This window comes from Hippichthys cyanospilos, chromosome 12 (assembly GCF_059441005.1).
Source record: "Hippichthys cyanospilos isolate Australia breed blue-spotted pipefish chromosome 12, RoL_Hcya_1.0, whole genome shotgun sequence".
NCBI lineage: Eukaryota > Metazoa > Chordata > Actinopteri > Syngnathiformes > Syngnathidae > Hippichthys > Hippichthys cyanospilos.
Genome location: NC_142380.1, coordinates 8,977,713 through 9,000,352, shown reverse-complemented (window position 1 = coordinate 9,000,352; position 22,640 = coordinate 8,977,713). Strand labels below are relative to the sequence as shown.

General features: G+C 39.1%; 1 protein-coding gene across 3 annotated transcripts in view; it reads left to right on the top strand.

Moving 5' to 3' along the window:
• Window positions 1-22,640, top strand: part of ephb1 (EPH receptor B1) — a 168,569-nt gene that overhangs the window by 125,083 nt on the left and 20,846 nt on the right. For 2 of the 3 annotated variants that reach the window (XM_088428902.1, XM_088428901.1), the window contains exons 7-12: window positions 4,885-5,047; window positions 8,654-8,762; window positions 9,919-9,983; window positions 15,329-15,517; window positions 16,445-16,692; window positions 19,571-19,786. In XM_088428902.1, the coding sequence (XP_088285028.1) occupies window positions 4,885-5,047; window positions 8,654-8,762; window positions 9,919-9,983; window positions 15,329-15,517; window positions 16,445-16,692; window positions 19,571-19,786 (990 nt within the window). The remainder of the gene's footprint in view (window positions 1-4,884; window positions 5,048-8,653; window positions 8,763-9,918; window positions 9,984-15,328; window positions 15,518-16,444; window positions 16,693-19,570; window positions 19,787-22,640) is intronic. The other variant, XM_088428903.1, reaches the window with a different exon arrangement.

Sequence of the window (22,640 nt, the reverse complement as noted above, 5' to 3'; positions counted from 1 at the left end):
TTTTTCTCATGCTTTGACGAATCTGCATTTTTTTTTTTACTCACCACCAGTCTCCCAGCAAACAAAATTAGACAGAAGAAGACTCTATTGAGGTATTGATTGTGAGATTGAACCGCTATTTTATTCATTATGAGGGGGTGTTCTCCACTACCAAACATAAATCAGGTGTGTTACTGTTTTGTTGGTGCAGTATTCTTACTATCCGAGTTTGTTGGTTATGTTGAAAATATCTTAGTGCTGATCTTATTTCTAAATATGTGTTCTTGTTCTGCGGCGTGACCCAAGTTTCCTACATATATGTATGTCATAAGATTTGTGGTTATTTATTATTTTTGGTTGTATGATGCATTTGTGCAAGGTTTTTTCGAGGCTTTTACTTTGGCCCCCGTGACATGGCTCAAGTCTTGTTTGTTTTTTTTTCTCCCTTATGTTTTTCTTTTCTGTTCAAAGTTCTTGGAAGCTTCTTAGCAAGTGCTAACAGGCCTTTCTGTATTATCGAGTTTGTATCATGTGGACAGTTCGAGACGGCTACGTAAAATGTTGTCACTCTGGACTTGTGCAGTTAAAAATGAACCTTGAAGCCTTGTTGTTGTTTGCAGCGTTAATAGCTCTGAGGAAAAAGTGGTCTCTGACTTATTGATGAGCTCTGTATTAAATTCATATATTGTAATTATATGATTCTATTCCCATAACACAATTTCTTGACAATTTCTTTGTATTTTCTCCTTTTTTTGTTTAAACAAAACATGTTGTTAAAATCATCTCAGTCATACAATACACACCCCATCCTCCCTTTTGTGAGAGTGTGCGTTTGTGTGTGCGCGTGCGTGTGTGGGTGTGTGTGTGTGAGCCCGCGAGGAGGACACATGGTACCCCACCATGCCTGTCTTAGCGCCAAGTGGCCATGCTGTCCATTTTGCGTGGTTGGCATTTTGGTAAAGTGCACACACGCATGCACACACACTCCAAGTTAATTACAATTCCGTTCCAGGTTTGCAGACAATACTTTGTCACTAAGAAAACAAAAAAGGCAAATACTGGACAGGAGAATGTGATTTCTTTGTTGCACTCAAATTTGGCTGGAGCAAAAACACCAAGTTGAAGTGTTGTAGCCAAGAAAAGTACAACTGTTGGATCATCTCTACCAAAAGTTGACAATGGAGCCAAATAAGTTCAATGGATTTTCTCCAAAAGTGACCATCCTTTTGATGCCTTTCCAAGATGCCAGGTAGTAGATAATTAGTTGCCCAACAATCGCTCAGAGATTGAAATATTTTTGAGTTCACCTAATTTGGTGCCTTGTGGTACTCACTAATCCATGTGACAAATACCAGCTATTTTTTTTAAAGGGTGTGTGTGTTTGTGTGTAATCCCCATTTAACTGGCAGCATGAAAGAGCCCTTCCAAGATGGTTCCCCCACAAGAGATGCTCCCCCATTGGATGGTTGCCATCTGTCGGGTCACCTGTCTCCCTCCAAAAATCTCAACAGATGGAGACGTGGTTTGATTCAGAAGGCTGCGGAGTTTGGGAGTTAGCTAATCTTGACCTCACCAAGTGTTCTATTTGCACTCCGCCGTGGCCTGGGGACCTGCTGATTGTGTCTGCTTTCTAGTTAGTGCGCATTTGCGGGTCTTCAACTGCTTTAAGGACAAAGAATATAAATTATGCAGTCATCTTATTGTAGTTATTAACATTCTTTTTAATGATTTTTAATTTTTTTTTTGAGCTGGTAGCAATTGCATTATGAAGTAAATTAATCAATTACTTTGATACATTAGGTAATTTAAGGAATTAAGTACTGACCTTCCTGATTACTTCCTGATTACTATATATATTATATATGATTTTAGAAATGTATCTATAATTAAAGAAATTATCTATGATTGGCAAAGTTACTTTAGTACTCATTTGCCATCATAATCATAATTAGTTTTTTTTTTTTTTAGTTCAGAATGCATTTAGCGCCAGCCATTTTTACACCTCCCTTCAACCAAACACTTGAAAAATATAATAAATAAAAAAAATATAAATTAATAACTTACATGTCTGGGCGCTGTAAAAATTGTAAATGAATGTCCTTGAGATTGAATGAGTTAAATAACGGGATGTTTGGGATAAAACGGGATAATAATAAAACATATTTATTTGCCTGGTTAAAGAACATTTGTGAATGCAGGGGGCAATAAAACCCTTTTCCAATCAATAATAAATCTAACCTAAGCATACTTAATTAGCATAATGAGCAACTGAACTTAAGTTCAGGAAAAAGTAGTGTTGTTGAAGTCTATCTATCTATCTATCTATCTATCTATCTATCTATCTATCTATCTATCTATCTATCTATCTATCTATCTATCTATCTATCTATCTATCTATCTGTCTGTCTGTCTGTCTGTCTGTCTGTCTGTCTGTCTGTCTATCTATCTATCTATCTATCTATCTATCTATCTATCTATCCGTTATTTTTTTTCGAATTACTCATTTCACTGCTACCATTTCATATAATTATGCTTTAATTTAGTGAAAAAATCCTCAAATAGAATATTCTCCAGCTTTGAACCCAAAGGTTTGTTTTCATCAAGCGAATAAGAGCTCATGTGATTTTAAGTGTGTGTCTAAACGTTCACTATGTTAACCAAGCAAAATCAGCAATTCATCAAATTGGATAACGACATTAATGTTGTTCATCACGTCCGACCTCTCAACGCTTGTTGGCTTGATGAAGCTATTTCCTGTCTTTTTAATTGTAGGCATGCTTGTTTTATAAGACACAGTCCAGCCTTTTGAGTCCATTCAAGCACATTTTCACAGTTTTTTAATCACGTCCAAGCACCCCCCTGTCGAGCCTTTGAACAGTATGTCTTCATCGAGAAATCGGCAACCTGCTGCCTCGGGTGCAATGTGCTGTGCTCTTATTTTCAGGCTGTCATATTCACTCTCTGTGAGGAGAAGGTGACAGCCTTAAGTAATTACGGTGAGCCTCAGCATATTAGCACCCAACCTAAGGCAAACCACCAGGTATGCTACAAATTATGATTATGGCATAACCACGACAAAGTTAACATCAGTAGTAGGCTACTTGACAAAAGATTGACAAGTATCAATAAATGTAAAAGGCGTTTTCGTTTGAAATGAATCCAAATCCAATCAATCAATGGCAGGCACCCAAATACATGAACAGCTAAAGTACACATTTAATAGAGAATATTCATAGATTTACATCCAACAACTGAGAACAAATGTAAATGACTGATAAAGTAGTTAAATGAACATTGGACATAACTTATACCTTTTTTATTGAGGAGCCAATATGTAAAAAAAAGTTCAATATAAAGCAAGGTGTATTCCACTGCCTTATTGCTCTATTAATGTTATTTTGTGTGTTTGTTTGTTTTATTGCCTGCCTTATTATTTGCTTGATTATGTAACATAGTCTGCACAGGGAAGTGAACAGAATAAGAATTTCATTGTGTGGTATTACTATGCATATGCAAAACTCTTGAATCTTGAAATTCCACAACACATGCTTTCATCAGCAATAACAAAGAATGCAGTTTGCCAGGCAAGACTCATACAAGGTTGGTCAAAATAAATGTCTTTGGAAATTTTAGTGGGTCTTTTGGTGGGATTTATAGCAAGCATAATTAAATCCTACTTTGTGGAATACAGTTATCATGGGCGCTTCCGGTCCCCATTAACTGCGAAAAATGAGGGAAAACTGTGTGTGTTTCAAATTATATAAAATACAAACAGACATTTAAATATATATATATATATATATATATATATATATATATATATATATATATATTGTATTGTTAAACAAAATCGATGAAAGGAAAATCATGAATGCTGAATCGCGTAAAAACTGGGGCATTCGCGAAACGAGATTATGCGGCAATCCTGATTCCAATTCACACATATTGTACACATGAGTGTTGTTGCACCATAAAGGTGTCGATCCAAATTAAGATTGTCTGGGTCTTCATGGTGATGCTTTTCATGTTCATATTGCATGATCATCATGATTTCTCTTTGCTCTAAATGTCTCAACCACTAACTAAACAGTATGTTAGGCAGTCAGTATGCTTTCTCGCCTGATAAAGCACATCTATTAAAGCTGTTTCCAACTACACCTCGATAAACAATGCATGTAGTAGCGAAGCATATTGCAGTAATTAAAGTGTCTTATAAAGCACATCTAAAGAGATAAATGCACAAAGCTGCTCTGTAAAAGTGTTAATTATGTGCTACTATCATCTTTGTGTGTGATACTTTAGGAATGAAGCTATGCAATAAGCACTTAATGCTCCTTTTGTAGCAGTCCTCAGGGATTCCAGGGGCAGGGAAAAGGCTTTGTTTTTGCCATGAGAAGTGTAGATGCATTAAAATAGGGATTGGCAGGCACTTTAATGCATTTAGTTATTTCTTTCAGTTTTAGACTAACCTGTAACATGTATAAGCAGGGGTGTAGTGGGCGTGGTAGGCGGGGGTACGCCGTCCCCCCACTTCACGTTCAATTTTTATTTCGGTTCGAGTTTTGCTTAATAGCGTTGGCCTGTGATTATTTTGGAGTAGTAAAACATTAAATTTAACGTTAGTTCAACTGGTGTTGTAGCCTATGATTGATGTTCTGTATGTATATATAGAACATCCCAGAATCGTGTACACCCACTTAAAAAAATCCCCACTACACAACTGTGTATAAGCACTCTAAAAGTAGTTAAAAGATGATTTGTATTACTTTTTTCTTCTTTGCGAAATATAATTGAGAAAAACAGGCCTGTAGGAACAGCTTGCGCTTTCCTGGAAAGGCTTTTTTTGGATTTGGATTTTTTTTCTTTTTTTCCCTCTCCCTAATATAGTTTTATACCTGCTTTCAGGACCACGCGGAGATTAATTCTACCATCCTGCGGAGCCAAACCAACACGGCCCGTGTGGAAGGCCTGCGCTCGGGCACCGTCTACGTGGTGCAGGTGCGGGCGCGCACCGTGGCTGGTTTTGGCAAATACAGCAGCAAGATGTGCTTCCAGACCCTCACAGATGGTAAGGATCCTCAAGCCAGTATTAAAAAAAACCACACACACACCCGCTCTCATTTGCACACACCAACACTTGCCGCCTCAGATTGTGTTTGTTATTGCGGTATTAATAGTTGGTGAGATTGATGCGGAGCGTAGCGTTCAATTGCACTTGTGTTTCCACAGCAAAGATGATTTCCTCTCAAGAGTGTGTGTCTGCATGTGTGTGTGTTTTATGTAGAAAGCAGGATGTTTTTTGTTTGTGCAGCTAACTGTGCTTGATCCACACTGCTAAGCTAATTGGTTTTTTACCCAACCATTCCAACATTGGAGTGCAGTGATTAGTAGTTGATGAGATTTTGCAGGGGCGGCCATGAAGAGGAGGCTCAACAGATTAAAAAGAAAAAAAGAAGCGGGTTCAAAGATATGCAGGAACCTGTGAAACTAGTTATGAAATGAATGTAGAAAAAGTTCCATCCATCGCTGAATTTTCTTACTCTAAGTGTTGGTCCTCACGTGGGTCGCAGGCTTGCTGTCAGCTGTCTTTGGGCAGTAGGCAGGGAACACCCTGAACTGGTTGCCAGCCAATCGCAGGACAGACAGAGACCAACAGCTATTCGCGCTCACAAATACACCTAAGGACAATTTGGGGTGTCCAATTTTCTTACCACTTGTGGGAGGAAAACCGGGGTACCTGTAGAAAAGGGGCACAGGGAGAACAGGCAAACTCCAAACAGGAAGGCCTGGGCCTGAATAAAACCCGGGACCTCTGACCTGTGATGCATTTTCTGGCTCAAAATGTTTCTTGACCTGCTTAAATGCTTTTCAGTAGTTGCCTCCTAAGCAATGCGCTTTTCTTTCTACTGTGTGCTCATGTGAAATTCAGACACACGCTTTCTGGTTTTCGGGTCATTGCAACATCCATATTCGGACATATTGGACAAAAAAAAGCACTTTTCGGCTCTTTTGCGTACCCTAAAATTTGGTGCATCCCAATTTCTTAACCTAATTTCATCAATTATGACCCTTTGAGGATTTTACATTAGGGTCTGACAAACAAATCGACCGATATTAGTCATTATAAAATTTGCAGAAAGCAATCATTTTTCCCACTGACTAAAAACTAACCAGATTGCATGCAACAGTCAATTATGAGGAGTCCATTGCCTTGAAAGAGAAACAAAAACATAGAAGCTAGGCTTGTGTCGCTTCATGAAAGAAGCTTTTATTTGATCTGAATCTATACATACATTTTTGAGACTTATCTGAAGGTTGAGTGCTCTTCTCATTTAACATTTAAAATTGAACTTTAGTTAGTATTTTTAAAGCATTTTGAATGCGTCGAGTTGGGGGAATGAGGGCTTTTTAACTCGGCATTCATGTTTTTGTTCCTCATTGAAGAAAGTGATTATTCTATTAAACAAACATTTGTCAGTTCCGCTTATAAATTAAATGTGCTTGAATTTGATGCTGCATGATCTTTTTTATTGCAGAGTTAACAGAAACGTTGCACCCCTTTGCAACCGTAAACCCCCATTAAGTGTCCTTGTCAAACACATCCTCCGGCACTTTGATTGACAGCCATGCTGAAAAAAAAACGTTATTTCCGCACCGCTAAGGTGACTCGATGTCTCAGCTGAACGCTAACTGATTGCAAATGGCGCCGGTTTACAACTGAACAGGTCAGACTGTGATTTTCTCCCGTCTCGACTCTAGCAAAGAGACGATCTGTCTCGACCCCCGTCGACCCGTGTACATCAAAAAGCAAACGGTCGCTTGCGTGCCGGAGTGGCGGCGACACCCTTCACACCCTTGCTTGATAAATGTGCCGGCTGAAAGAGTGCGCGGCGTCTGTCACACAGTGTCCTCGTGCGTCTCGGCCGGCTCCCACGCATCGCTTCAAGGATCGCCTTCGTCTTTTTTTTTTTTTCATCCTTTTGTGGTACACTGAGAGTAAGCTTCACGAGATGATTGGCATTCAGTGTGCAAAAATTGTGATTTTTTTTTTTTCGTTGTGGGACGATGTGAACAAGAACAATCTTCGCAGATGAGACCCAGGCCTATTCATTGGTGTCCACTGCGATGGACATTAGTTTTTGGTCTATATCTTTTGGCTACTTATAGCTTCCCTAATAAGTCTTTGTTTGATAATTCGAAGGCCTTTACATTGATGTCTCATGTGTTTGGGTGGCAGGCTATTCACTTTGTTTTATTGCTGAGACAAAATGGACACAGCGATGGACACAAATGAATAAGCTGGGTCTCATGAGAATATGATAACTTTAGTCAGCCAGGCTCGGATATGAAAATGTCCAAATCAATGTAATAAAGAAATAAATAAATATATATATATATATATATATATATATATATATATATATATATATATATATATATATATATATATATATATATATATATATATATATATATATATATATATATATATATATATTATTTCAGCAACCCTCAACCATTTTTTTTGTTTTTTTGGCTAACATCATAAGATGTGACTAAAAATATTTAAGCAAAAGCATAATAGAACAGCTTAAGCATAATGACTACATTCCTGTGCACACTTGTGCAAAAACTACATGATCCAAGTTGTCCATTTTTGACTACATTTTACCTGTTAAAGTCACATTAATGAGGAAGGAAGTTCTGAATTGTTTTATATTGTTTTTGTTGTGTTTTTGTTTTTTTTTCACATCACATAATCCTGGCATGGGTGTGTCGACTTTTTCTTCCCCTGGTGGTTGAGGGTTTTATGTACGATATCTCTTGTTACAAAACCTTGCAAAACAGCATTCCAAACTGTAGTTTATTTTACAGCTATGCCAATATTGAAAGATGAGGGCCTCCTTGTCAGTATTTTTTTTTCCTGCATCAGTCGCACGGCGCCTCGCTGTTCTTTGTCGCCCGGTCTCAGTTTATCAAACACAACCTGTCGCTCAGCGCTGTGAAAGCTTGCCGGATTTCACTTTACGCCTCTCAGCTGAGACATCTGTATGTTTTCCTTAGCCGTCAGACACCCAGGCGAGCCGTTCCACACGCACAAAGGACGCACTCTCACGCCAAAAAGACTAACACACACGCATGCCCTTTAAAATGGGCAAGTTGTGAGTTTTGTGTGTGTGTGTGTGTGTGTGTGTGTTTTCTTATATTAACTTTTGTCAAGCAGCACTGTGACAAGGACCCGATTTCCTTCTGAGAGCCAGCCTCTTCATTTGTGTCCACTGTGTCCATTTTGTCTTAGCGAGACAGCAAAGTGAATTGCATCCCAGCCAAACACATGAGACATCATTGGAAAGGCCATGATGTCCTCTCCTGGGGACACTAGGACTTAGTCAGGTAGCTCAATGACTCAAAAGATATAGACAAGGCAAATGTCCACTACAGGGGGCACAAATGAGTAGGCTGAGTCTATACGAATTAAATTGCAAACTTTCAACAAATCATACAGAGTTTTTCCTGATTCATAAGAGTATGATAACAGCAGAGAACAATTCCATTTTTCTTCTGGATTTTTTTTTGATCATTTAAAAATGTTTAATTCCTCCTAAAATGTTCTACAATAAAACATAGCAATAAAATGTAGTTTCCACACCTGACTTTTTTTTTTTGTCTTTAGATGACTTCAAATCGGAGCTAAGGGAGCAACTTCCTCTAATTGCGGGATCGGCGGCTGCAGGAGTGGTTTTCATTGTTTCGCTCGTTGCCATCTCGATCGTGTGCAGCAGGTAACCAGCATTTCCTCTAAGCGTTGATGGCCATTTTATGAATATTTGCTGGCCGATTGTTTGTTATCCCTTGGCATCTTTGGATCCCTTCCGTCATCATCAGTCCGTCACTTTTTTCCCGAGTCAAGCCAAACTGCAATCATAGGTCCGTTCTTTTATTTTACCCACATTTCCATCGTCAATTTGTCAACGCCTAAGTTGGGGATTTCACAAATATTTGCTGTTCCGTCATTCATCGGCAAAATCGGCGTCCATCATTGATGGACTGATTCACAAAGACGAAGGAAATCTCACTCGTCGTCTTTGCTTAGACGTGGACGTCGGTCCCGACAGACTGCCCACCTCTGCCTGTAAGCGGTGCAAATGTTTATCCTCCTCCTCGGAAGGAAATCTAGCCACCGTTTAGTGTTTTATTAATGCTGTTTTTCCTCCACCACCGTGCACAATTCTCCGGGGCATTGAAAGAAATGCGGGGGTACGCTCGTAACTATGAATGAATCTCATGTAAGACTAAATTAATAGTAATACCGCCGATCGTGGGACTGTACATGACAACCTCGCTTTGCATTAAGGTGTCAAAAGTGTATTTTTCCCCCCATAATATAATCCATACCCGCCTGCAGTCATATTGATAATCATATCCCTGGAAAGTACTTGGTACATAAATACATGCAAATAAGCTTGTTATATTGCAGAAATGCAAGCAAGCGTATTCCATAACGCTGCGTGTTTCCGTAGAGAAGTTAAACTGTTCCAACTTTTGCCTTGTTAGTGAAGTGGAGCTGATTTAATTTGGCATTAGCCGGTCACTTTGTCACAGCGCTCAGGCGCCCTTGCTTTAGATATTTGAAGGTCACATTTTCTGCTGAGCCGCGCGCAACTTTGAGCCTCCACAAAAGAGGCCGGGCTCTTTTGTTGGCGCGGCAGCCTAAACATGAAAAGCCGAGTGATCCTATCGAGATCTAATTAAAACTCAGCTCATTTTCATGAACTTCAATTAGCATGGCGGACCTTTTACCCTCCCCAGCCTCCCGCCCCCTTGCAACGGATTCCATTGCAGTGTTTCATTGGACGGCATTTGAGTTATCCTTGTTTACAGCATCTTTCATCTCCTCACCGTTGCTCTGCTTCTCTTGTCTCCTGGTTGATCCGTTAGGAAAAGGGCCTACACCAAGGAGGCCGTCTACAGTGATAAGCTGCAACATTACAATACGGGAAGAGGTAAGTCCATTATCAGTACACAAGACCTGTGCCAAAAATGATATGTTTGGTGGGTGATTGGTGGGTGATTGTAGTCTTCCATGGTTATTCTCCACCATTTAATATTATATTTCAGCTCCTTACTTTTTTTTAATGCTTATGTATCGACATTTGACAGATTCACATCATTTGAACTTAAATGAACCATGCGAGCTACTATTTTCTTCATTCGAACAATATTTAGTTTTCCTCACAATTTGAGTTTTTCCAGCAAAAGTTTGGACATTTATTCTCCGTTATGTCTCTGTTTTGACGAAACAGATTCGCATCATTCCAATCGAAAATTCCAAATATTTTACTCGCTCAGTTCATTGCAGGAATAATTTAAAAGACACCCTCAGATTCCACATACCAATAAGTCCATGTTTATCACAGTATATATCCAAATTATTCTGCAGTATATTATTCCACACCATTCCCTTCTACGTTTCTCCCGAACATACCAGCCATTACTCAATTTCACATTCACGATCAGTAGAATTCTATATCATTACAAATTATTCTTTAGACATCACATCCATGTATTTAGCATCATTCCATCTTGTCCAGTGTCATTTCACATCATTTAATTTAACACCTAATTATAATAAATATCTTTATTTATCATTCCACCATTCTCTTCAACATATGGAATATTTTTCCTGAGTATCATTCCAATTACCACATACACTTAATTACAAATAATTGTATATGTTTCCATATCATTCCATACCTTTCAACATATTTGCAGTATCATTTCACATCCATACCATTCCACATCATTTCATGATTTCAGTTCATTCAAAATTGTTCTATGTGATTCCATATAATATAACAATTCTAAATTTTTCAACAAGATATGCATACTTTCATAATTATCATTCAATTTACAGACAAAATCAAATACAATTCCACATCATTACAAACCATTCTATATCACCTGATATTATTCCACAGATTTCAATTCCTTTCAACATCATTTCACATCATCCCATACTTTTCCACATCATTCCACAAGATTTACTTTCATTCAATAGCTTTCCACGTCATTTTTTTTCAGTCAGTATTCTAGCAGGCACATGCAATATCTCCAAATATTTGTGGAACTCGGTTGTACTAAGCACAATAGACAGATCGGTCTTGTGCAAATTTACCTGTGAGGTAGACGTTACTCAAAAGCAGCCACTGCTGTAAAAATACATTCACCTTTCTTTGCGGCGATGACGCTGACAGACAGTTATCTCTCAAGGCTTTACTGTGCCTGTGAGTACGTCATGTCATAAGCACTCCCCTGACTCTGACTAGGATTAAGCCTGGAGGATACACACAGCTCCAAAACACACAAAAAGCCACCAAACAGTTTTGTGCTTCCAATAAAAAGCGTGTGTACTGCCGACCTCGCTGTCTGCACAGGAGCTCACTCGGGGGGATAGAGCTTTGTGGAGACTGGCGCTGCAGTGTTTCCAACACGTAATTTGTTGCACGGCTACAGCGAGCAGGACTCATTAAAGCTTCATCGGGCCAGAAGAGCCCTGACCGAAATGCCATGAAGACAGTAGATGAATCGAAGTCATCAATCATCAAAGGCGTCAATTTGCTGATAAGAGATCCTATTCATTTTTTATTCCACAATGAAGACATTCAGGCGTACCCTCCTCCCCCGCAACACACCCATCCCATAATGCATTGTTGTCTTTTACTCTCCTCTCAGATGGGACTGACAGTTTGGTAATTACAGTATTCAGTGCAATGATATAAAAGAGACGCTCAAGCAATTGTTTTGGGTAAAATTTCGAAAAATGTGCCGGCTTCTCAATCAGGCGCCTTTTTTACCACACACGCCAACTACATTTTTTAGCCTAGCTCTGTGTCAAAAAAGATTATGCACATTTAGAAATGCAGGTTATTTGCGGGGTCATTTCTACCGATTAGTCAGGTGCTGTTTGTGTGGCCTACAAAAGCAAACGCTAATTTTGTTAGATATGCCACAAACCTCAGCAGTGTCTTAAATAATGCATTCTACACACTGTGACTCAATATCTTGAATCAGAGCTCTCCACATGTCTACTCCCGGTCAGATAATTTCCAAATAAAGTGGAAAAAAGAGACAAAATGTTGCATCAAATGGCTGACTAATGCAAGGCAAAATGCTTGAAGCAAGTTGAATCTATCTATCTATCTATCTATCTATCTATCTATCTATCTATCTATCTATCTATCTATCTATCTATCTATCTATCTATCTATCTATCTATCTATCTATCTATCTATCTATCTATCTATCTATCTATCTATCTATCTATCTATCTATCTATCTATCTATCTATCTATCTATCTATCTTTTTGCTTTTTATTTAGCTATTCATTTAGTGAGCTAGCCAAGTAGCTTCATATTTATCTTGCTAGCCTGCCAGCCAACAAGCTAGCTACACAGCTATGGCGAGCTAATGAGCTAGACAGTTTAATTATTATTGGTAAAGTTAATTTTGTGTTTTATTCATGGATTCTTCAGTGTGCTACAAATAAAAGCAACGTGCATTCGCTAATAATTAAAAAACACCCATCAAGTTATTTAGTTAGCTATGTATTTAGCTAGCTATTTATTCAGCCATGTATCCTAGCTACCCAACTAGCTGGCGATTTATGTTTTTAGCTGGACAGCTATTTATTTAGCTAGCTGGCAAGCTGGACAGGTATTATTGGTTACATTATTTTGTGGTGATTTCATTTATTTATACATTTAAATTGTGTGCCACATAAACAAGACCCGAATGCATTCACTAATCTTTTAAAGCAGCGTGCATCTGATAAATGACTGTCAAATTGCTTTGGAAATGCAAACCCCTCAATTCCAATATTAGGTAAACAGTTTCATGGCCTTCAAGAAAATACTATACTAAATCATACACATCGCTGCTTCTAGTGTTTTGCTTCCCTAACTATCCAATGTAGCTAGGTAGTACAGGCCCTCAGTATTCAGATTTGTGCACAAAATGTTTTACCATTAATTGAATTGTGCATTTGCATATAAAGTTAATCTAACCACAACTATGGTGCAGTTGATTTGTCAGTGCATTTGGGCCATTTACTAAATGAGTAGGGTTAACTCATAGCAGGCTAGATGCAGGACACTGGTCCAAATTAAATGCTTGAGTGTTCAGTTAACTGTTATTCATAGCCCTGTAACCGACTATTTTATTCAAAACATCATGAGATTTTTTGTTTATTACTTTTATTATATTTTATTATTTCTTTATTCCTCCATCTAATTGGTAATAGTTATCAGTTCATGTCATGAGTGAGAGCAAGCCCTCGTCGTTTTTGCCGCAGCCGCCGTTAACCAGCGTCTCGAAGGAACTGTTGCTTTTAAGGCTGCGTAAAAATAGGGTGTCGCTTTGGATGCATTTGCTTCACACACTCAGATGAGGGACTGGTGAAATATTGAAGAAAATAGCTGTTTCTTTTATGAAACGGCCATAAAAAAGATGAGTCCGGATAACACCACGCTGTTCGTTTTTGAATAATATATGAAAGTGGTGTTTAGAAATGGAAACTGGAAAATAATGGGCTGCTCTTATGTATTTGCACAAAAACGCGCATGCATGTGCGGGATGCTGTATATTTGATTGTGGCCCCATATGTTCCTTGAGATGCAAGCAGCTTGATAGATGGAGTCCCTAACTTGCCGCAGCTTGGCAACGCCAATAAACGAAAGCCTTTTTATGGAATGCCCAGCTATAAAGCCTCTAATGGATTACCTTGAATCTAATCTGAATGGAATCTCTAATGAGCAATTAGGTTCACACAGCCAGGGTTCAAGGCAATTAGAGCCGTAAGCAGAGCGGGCTTTAAGTGAAGATGGAGGTGAGCTACCTTGATCCTTCCAAGAGCAGACCTCATCCCCTCGCTATCTCTCGGGACCCCTCCATCGCCGCCTGTGTTATGCAAATGAAAAGGCCACAAATTGACTTGATGGAGACGGGTTCATTCCAATCATGCCCGCCAAGGTTTTTCCACTCGGCGGAAGAGGTCCGCCTCGGGCGCCACTGTAGAAATGATGATTTGACATCTGCTTGTTTACGGTTATGTCCGTCTTGGAGCGCCGGGTATTGAATGTGTTTACAAGTGCCGGCGAGGAGATTCTGCCATTTCGTTTGCGGGTCCGGGGAACTGCACTTAGCTATCGCCGAGTGGCACGGAGAGCAAGTTTGATGGCGCGGCGGTTTTTATCTCTTTATGAGCTTGTAGGAAAAGGCCCTGGGCAAAATTGGTTTGAGCGCTATTAAAGTTGAGGGACTGCAAGGGGAGGCGTAGCGGCTTGGAAAAAAAAACAGTGCGTTCGTTGGCTGTGCGACCCCCCTCGTCTATTCCTTCGTTCCTGTTGATATCTAGTTTTACTCATACAGTGGAATTTCCGAAGTCGTGGTACCCTAAAGATTAAGGAGCGAAGATTGTGCTGCGGCGCAGTATTTTTTCACAAGATATAGTCAGGTGTGCCGTGAGAAAATGTCCAATTTCATATTATGTATTTATTTTCCTGTCATTTTTGGAAACATAGTTGTTGTCTGTGAGAGCATTGTGTTGCAGCATAATCATGTAATACATACTATTCGCCAATAGGTGGCAGCACAGTACTTTGAGACGAGATCTTAAAGGGTGTTAAACAGTGTTTATTTAAAACTTTATATTGGTAATTTATTCAGCACCAATAAAATGTTCTATTTTCGTTTCACTATATCAAAAGGTCGTAGCTTAAAAAGGGTTAGCGATAAAGGGTTACTGTAAAGGTTGCTTGGTATTTATAGACTACAGAGTTTCATATTTTCAGCTGGTGGTGTGCCTCAAGATAAAAGTGTGCCTCAGCTCGAAAAAGGTTGAAAACCACCATTCTAAATTTTTTTATTATAAAGTGATGTTTCATAATAATTACTGTTATCCAGGAATGAACTTTGTCTATTTCAATTAGTTGTAAGAATACCACAAATGAGAGCGAGGTTCTTGGTGTTAATTTCTCCGTCTCCGATCAACATTCAGTTTTGATCTTTACACGGACCTGAAAGTGCCTTTTTGACATTCCACGGCGACTATTTAATTTCTCAGATGTGTGCTGTAATAACCATTTCCATCATTTCATTTATCTTACGACCAAGCGTATATCAAGTTTAGTTGTCCTCGTTAATAGAGTTAAAAGCTTGCGGTGACAGGAAGCGCTGCCGTGTCACAATTGTAGTTCCGACCTTCAGGTCAATTGCATTCGTCAGCCATTAACACGACACATCAGCCAAATGGAGAAAAAAAATAGATGGGGTTTCTTCTCGCTGTTCTAGAACTCTCTTTGCGAGCCGACATGTCTAACTGCCCCTCACCACTGGGCTGCCCGACCCACTTCTCAGGCTCCCCAGGGATGAAGATCTACATCGACCCCTTCACGTACGAAGACCCCAACGAAGCCGTCCACGAGTTTGCCAAGGAGATTGATGTCTCCACCGTTAAAATTGAAGAGGTCATTGGCGCAGGTATGCCCGCTCTGTCGTTTTCTGTATTATGTTTACGTCTCTATAGTAACACAGAATTTAGTCAAGGTTGCAAAGGCAGCCAATCAGGGGCGCCCATGGACATCAGCTGAAAATAGGCCAGCCACCGTGGGAAATACCGTAATTGCATTAGAAATTGCTCCTGCCCCACGTGTCCACTGCTTTTCTGATTATAGTTAACTTCAAATATGTTTGACCATTCTTAGAAATTACAGGATGTAATGACGTTTGGTTTCTTTGTTTTCGAGTGATCAGGGCTGCTTAATTATCTTATCATTATATCACAAACTATCTTTGAAATTTAATAAAACAAAGTTTTGAATCAACAAATTAAAACAAAATCGAACGACACGACTGAGATAAGAGGTGTATATTTGATTTATTTCTGATAAATTATGATTTCATATATATATATATATATATATATATATATATATATATATATATATATATATATATATATATATATATATATATATATATATATATATATATATATATATATATATGTGTATATATATGTATATATAGCTTTCTCGAGCCACATAATCGCTTTTATTGAGGTAAAAATAGACCCAGTAAGGTGTTTGCGTCTGCTATAGCTCCTCTTAAATTGTCCTTCTTGCCAAGTGTGGGGAGAGGAAGTGATACGGCTACAGAATTACCCTAGCCTGTCACTTTAAAGAATTTCATTTGTATTGACGAGCGCAATCTATAGGATACGTATTGAAGTTGATGGTCATTGCTGAAATGACTTGAACAAGTTATTGAATTTGATTTCCGTAGCCAGGCAACAACTCTCTAAGTACTACTAGTATGTGTCATATGACTACAGGCCCTCAAAACTCGAGTAACAAACAAAACTGGAAGAAAATCGATCTCAAGAAGTTATTTGTCGTTGACCCCTAGGTGAATTTGGCGAAGTTTACAAGGGCCGTCTGAAACTTCCCAGTAAGAGGGAGATTTTCGTCGCCATCAAGACCCTGAAGGCGGGCTACGTCGAGAAGCAAAGGCGGGACTTCCTGTCCGAGGCCTCCATCATGGGTCAGTTCGACCACCCCAACATCATCCGCCTGGAGGGAGTGGTCACCAAGAGCCGACCCGTCATGATCGTCACGGAGTTTATGGAGAACGGAGCCCTTGACTCCTTCTTAAGGGTGAGAAGCTGATTTGATTATTATTAGAGTCATTCAAGAATTTTGACAGTCTGACCAAACGCAAGTTGCTACGGGAGAGAAATGATTGAATCCCGTTTTCAACATCCTGCTTATGAAAACAACATGTCTGTCTGGCTCTCCTGGCTCAGAAAATTGGCAGTAATGCCCCCATTTTCGACAAGCGTCCAACTTTTTTTCCATTCGCTGGCTCTGATGCCTCACAGGCTCAACCCCATCAGATTTGAAGTCCGGAAAAAAAAAATCCTTTTTTGGAATAACAATTAGCGAATATTACGCCAATAACCATTTCGACTGTTTACCGGGTTGTTAAAAAGTTACACTAACTGATATTATTGTCTATCTACGGGCAGAATATGATTGGCTGCTTGCAGATATGACTCAACAAACTGCCTCTTTGAAAATAATTACCATATTCTTCGGACTATAACCCGCACCAAAATGTAAGGTGCACCAACAAACATTTCATGGAAAATCTATTGGCCACACTGGACAATAAACTGCAGGTTATAACATCAATTTACGCAAAGTTTACCTTCCCTGGTGAACAATTGTGGTTCAAACTCAAAACTAATACTTTCGATAGTTTATTTTCTGTCTCCTTCGTTTACCGGGAGATTGCCCCCTGGTGGCTATTAATAAAAAAAAACAAACTGCAGAAAAGCCACACTGAACCATAAACCGACAGGTTCAAAGCAAGAGGAACAAATACGGCATCTGCTGTTTCATTTTCTTATTAAACCTTTTTTGCATGCATGGAGGGTAAAGAGGAGGTCTTTGTCAACCCCCTTGGACCTCAGCATCACGCTCAAGAATATGACAAATTTATGTCATTAAACCAATGAATATGCTAAATTTTGATTATGTCACTTCTGGGAAAAGATTAAATGAAACTTTACCAATCGAAATCAAGTCATGATGTCTATTGCGCCTTCTGTGTTGTACAAGATGACTGTCAAAGCACAATTTTCCTAAAAGTACGTGCTTATGTTTGATTAAAAACGCATATTTATGCTCATGCTAGTCAAACAAATGTGCATGCTGTCTTATTTTAAGGATTCTTCGTGATGACATTCCAGTGTTTTTTTTTTTTTTTTTTAAATATATAATTTTGGTTTTCAGGATTGTTTTCTGTCTAACGCATCTCACAGTGGACGTTTTCGGAAATGCATTGCAGTCTGACATAAATAGGACTAGTGTTAAGGTATCACGAGTGCTTGTAGAGTTTACTCAACGAGCGGTCTCTTTGAAAATAAATGTTAGTTTTTACACATTTTTAGCACATTTCTTGATGCCAAATATTCATTCCGTTGTTAGATTGTGTTCAATAGAAAAAAAGATAGAGCTGTTAAGCAAGATTCGGTCGTATATTCTTGCTTGGTGTTTCATGTATCATTTCCGATTGCGGAGACGTTATCCCATTATTGGTGGTCTACATTTCTGCAACTTGAAGATGAAATCACAATTATTTAAGGAATAAGGCATTTTGCCTGACTCCTGTAAACGCACTTGAAGGCATTCAAAAATAAGATTCCACTGTATGCGCATTGTTTTTACATTCTCTATTGTTTAACGATTGGGTGATTAAACTTCAGGCTCATTGTTTTGTATTAAGAAACGTCATCAAAATTCGACTCACCTTTTTTTCTCCTTCAATCTGACGGACGACTGCTCGGCGCCACTTTGATCTCAGGCGGGTTTTAAGGGGCTCTTTGAAGCCAGCTTTGCTAACCGCCACTTCCGACTTGTTTCCATCGATCTGTTTCGCCCTCGTATTTGTTCCTGTGTTCAAAGCGCCACGGAGCATTCGCACTGGGGCACGGCTACTGGGCTTTGCACGCTAAAAGGAGAAAAGCTAATCCAGAAGTGAACGGTGAACAATTTGAAGGATGTGAAGATGGTCCGCTATTCCTAAAGTTATTTTTAGTTAAATACAATGAAATGCTTCAGAGTTTCTACAGCACATACAATTTTTAAAAAGTAACTTGTTTTCTTTTTTGTGTTGTTTTTTTCTTGTATGGTAATTAGGTTGAAATTAATTTATGGTTTGAACTAGTTTCAGTTTCTTACGACATTCAACCCCATGTATTTGTTTATTAATGACTTACGGTACTTTATTTAATTATGTATTAAAGTAATGGATTACATAGATACTAAAGTAATTGACTCTTTTGGACTGAATTTTGAAATGAATTGGACAAAAGAGAATATTCACCGTTTTCGACTAACATAGATGTTCGAGTATATTTCCAATATGGTTGGAGGTCCCTACAAGGAAGTTCAATATGTTTTCAAATATGATCAAACAAATGTACTTCCAAATACATTCAAACATATTTGGAAGCTAATTGCAAAAAACATAGCATTTTCTTTTTCTGGGTTTCTGCTCGTCGACTCCCTTTTGCAGTATGGGAACAATTGCTTTGTTCTAACGTTTAGCATTCAAGTATGTTTGGATGTATTTGCAAGTACATTCGGTTGTATTTACAAGTATGTTCAAACGTATTTGAAAACACATCTGAATGTACTTTCAAATACATTCCAACGTACTTTCGAGTATGTCTGAAAAAGTTTGCCGATGTGCACTGTTCATTTTCAAATAGCTTCGACGTATGAGAATTTTCAGTTTTTGACAGGCAAACTTATGAAAGTATGTTCAACATGTTTTCAAATATGTTCAATTACATTCGAAAATACGTTAAAGTATACTTCGAAATACGTCGGAATGTATTTGAAAATGAATTTGAATGTACTTGCCAAAACGTCCAAACACTCTTTGTTTGACATTTTCAAACAATCACATTCGCAAGCTAGCCTCCAAGTTAGCCGGGCTAATAAAAATCTCTCTTTTGCGTTGCAGCAAAACGACGGCCAGTTCACGGTGATCCAGCTGGTGGGAATGATGCGAGGGATCTCGGCCGGCATGAAATATCTCTCTGAGATGAACTACGTGCACCGAGACTTGGCCGCTCGTAACATTCTGGTCAACGGCAACCTGGTGTGCAAAGTGTCGGATTTCGGCCTGTCGCGCTACCTGCAGGAGGACACCTCGGATCCCAGCTACACCAGCTCGCTGGTGAGTACGCTCCGGTCCCTTTGATCGTCCTCCATTAACGTCACGTCCGTCAAATCCGTTTTGAGTCGGAGCACTCGAGTTTTATGGGAGTTCTTCGTTATCATCGTCGGTCCTCTTTGCGGTGCCGCGGTTCTGCTTCTGTCACATCTTCATTAGCGTGGAGACAAGCCTCCTCTGGGAAGGCTCCTCTCTGGTTGACATGCCCCGAGTGCACGCGAAGCGAAAGGGCACGGCGCCCTCTTCCAACTGACAGCTCCCATCTTTTCCGCCTGCCTTCCTCCTCCTTCTCTTTCACTCATCTTTTATTATTACAGGGGCATCATGGGAGGCTTTGGCTCCTCATTAACTCCTCCACGCCACGCATCTGTAATTATCTTCTTTTGCTCATTCAAAACGCGTTCGGATACACGCAACACACACTTCCACCACTTTCCGGATGTGGGGGGCCTTGTAAGTAATGATGTGCATGTACGGGTGTTGATGTTAAGTTTTACCTCATTGAGATTTCAACGTAGACAAGCCGTGGTCAATGGCGGTTTGCAACCTTGTTGACCAAATGATATACTCCCGCATAGTCTAATTAGATCCAATACAAAAGCTATCCTGATGGTGCTTTATGACCTGGAATGACTTATTTGTCTCCTTAATGTGTTTGTGAGCATTTGAAGTTGAAAATGTTTTCACGTGTGGGTCTCTAAGTAATGATGGGCATGCACAGGTGTTACTTTTATCACATGTTTACCTCATTGAGCTATCCTTAAATGATGTGGAATTGTCACTACTGTGATGCGGTTGATGCTTTAAGACCTTAAATGACTGATTTGACTTCTTAATGCTTTTGGTAACATTTTGAATTTGAAAGCATTTCCAAATGTTTGACTGGTTACGAGATGTCAAACCCAAGCTACATGTGTAAGTAATGATGTGGATGCGCGGGTGTTGCTCTCTACTTTTACCTCATTAAGATTGTTTTACCTCATTGGCCACGTAACATACACCCACATAGTTTAATGCGACTCAATGCAAGAGCCATCCTTAAGTGATGTGGAACTATCAGCTTCATGATGTGGATGATGCTTTACGACATGGATTGACTTTCGGTTCATAGGAGTGCATTAAGGGCTCATAGCTTCATTTTTTTTTTTTTTTACGTCTTAATGTTTGATAGCATTTTAAATTGAAAATATTTCCAAATGTGTGACTGGTTATGATATGTCAAACCCAAGCTACATTGCGTGGGTAAATAAATAATGAAGTGGATGCACAGGTGTTGGCTTTCATCATGTTTTTATCTCATTGAAATTTTTAGTGCGGACACGCTTGTTTGATCAAGGTTGATGAAGGTGTTTGTATCCTCACAGGCCACATTCTATACACCCACCTCATCTAATGAGATCCAATGCAAAACCTGTGACCTGAAATGGTCACATATGATTTGTGTGTTGACTTAACAATACAAAACATGTTTCAGAGAAGTTCAAATCGCATGTTGATCATTTGAATTTGAAATACATCTTTTGACATACCAATCTTGAAACTTTCCTAACACGCGTCATATGCTTTTCAGTTCATTGGTTACTGCCCTCCATCCTTTTGTTTTGGATTGCTGATTTCTTAGAATGCTTTTCTGAAGTTGCACCTTTCCTCATTTTCCTTTTGGGACCGTTAATGCAAATGATGTATTCTTTACACTCTGATTATAGCGCATATTGGCACTTCTGTGGTAATTCTGTATATATTATGGATGAATATGAATATTAATACCTTGCGCTATAAAAGGGGACTATTTTAGGACTGCCTTGTGATGTATTTTGACACATGCAAAAAGCTGAGATCAAAAGCAGGCAGGTAATGGCCTGGTGAGTCAGTGCCTGCAGGTTCAAAAGAAGATTTCTTAAAATATCATTTTTATTTCAATAAAGGCAGAGACATGAAACTTATTCAAAAACGTTTGTGAGACTCTTGGTTCTTGTTCAGCTACAAACCACAACGTTCTTTCATCGTTTTTAACCAAAACAAAAGGCGGGCTTGGCTCATTGCGCTGAATTGTTAAACCTTGGAGGTGGCCCGCCGCTTTTGCGCGGTACTGTAAATTTTACGGGAGGTTCATTAGGACCACCTTGTCACGCTGATCCTTGGACTAATGTATTTAAGGTGAGCATGCAAACAAGCTTCAGGGGATGTTGGGAGTTGCTGCCTCCGCCGCGTAATTAAGCTATCCACGCTCCCCTTCCCCGCGTGACCCGCTCAGCTCCGGCCCGTCTTCGGCCAATCAGCGAGCCGCGCTGCCGCCGCAGACAGGGCCCGGGGAATCGGTGGGGGAAATTAAATTGCGCTAACGTACCGTGATTCACATTGGCATCGGCTTCCTCCCCCGGCAAATTAATCACCTCTTTTCCGACACTGCTTTTGTCACTTTTCTTTGCGGGTGTTGGCGCGGCAATTACACTGCATTTTAGGGAGGACCTGCTGGTTTTTGTTTTTTAACGTTGGCAAGTGTTTACCGTATATACCGGGAGGTTTCACCGCGGGAGTCAAATCGAATGACAAAGGTTTCATTTGATGCTGATTTGAACACATACAATCATTTTTTTAAATTATGTGTGTTTATATACTGTATGTATATGTATATATATATATATATATATATATATATATATATATATATATATATATATATATATATATATATATATATATATATATATATATATATATATATATATATATATATATATATATTTTTTTTTTTTTTTTTTTTTTTTTGCTGTAGTTAGACTGTAGAGTTGGGACTCGAGTCCAGATCTTGTTGTCTCAAATTTGACTCAGACTATTTGGCATTTGACTCAGATTT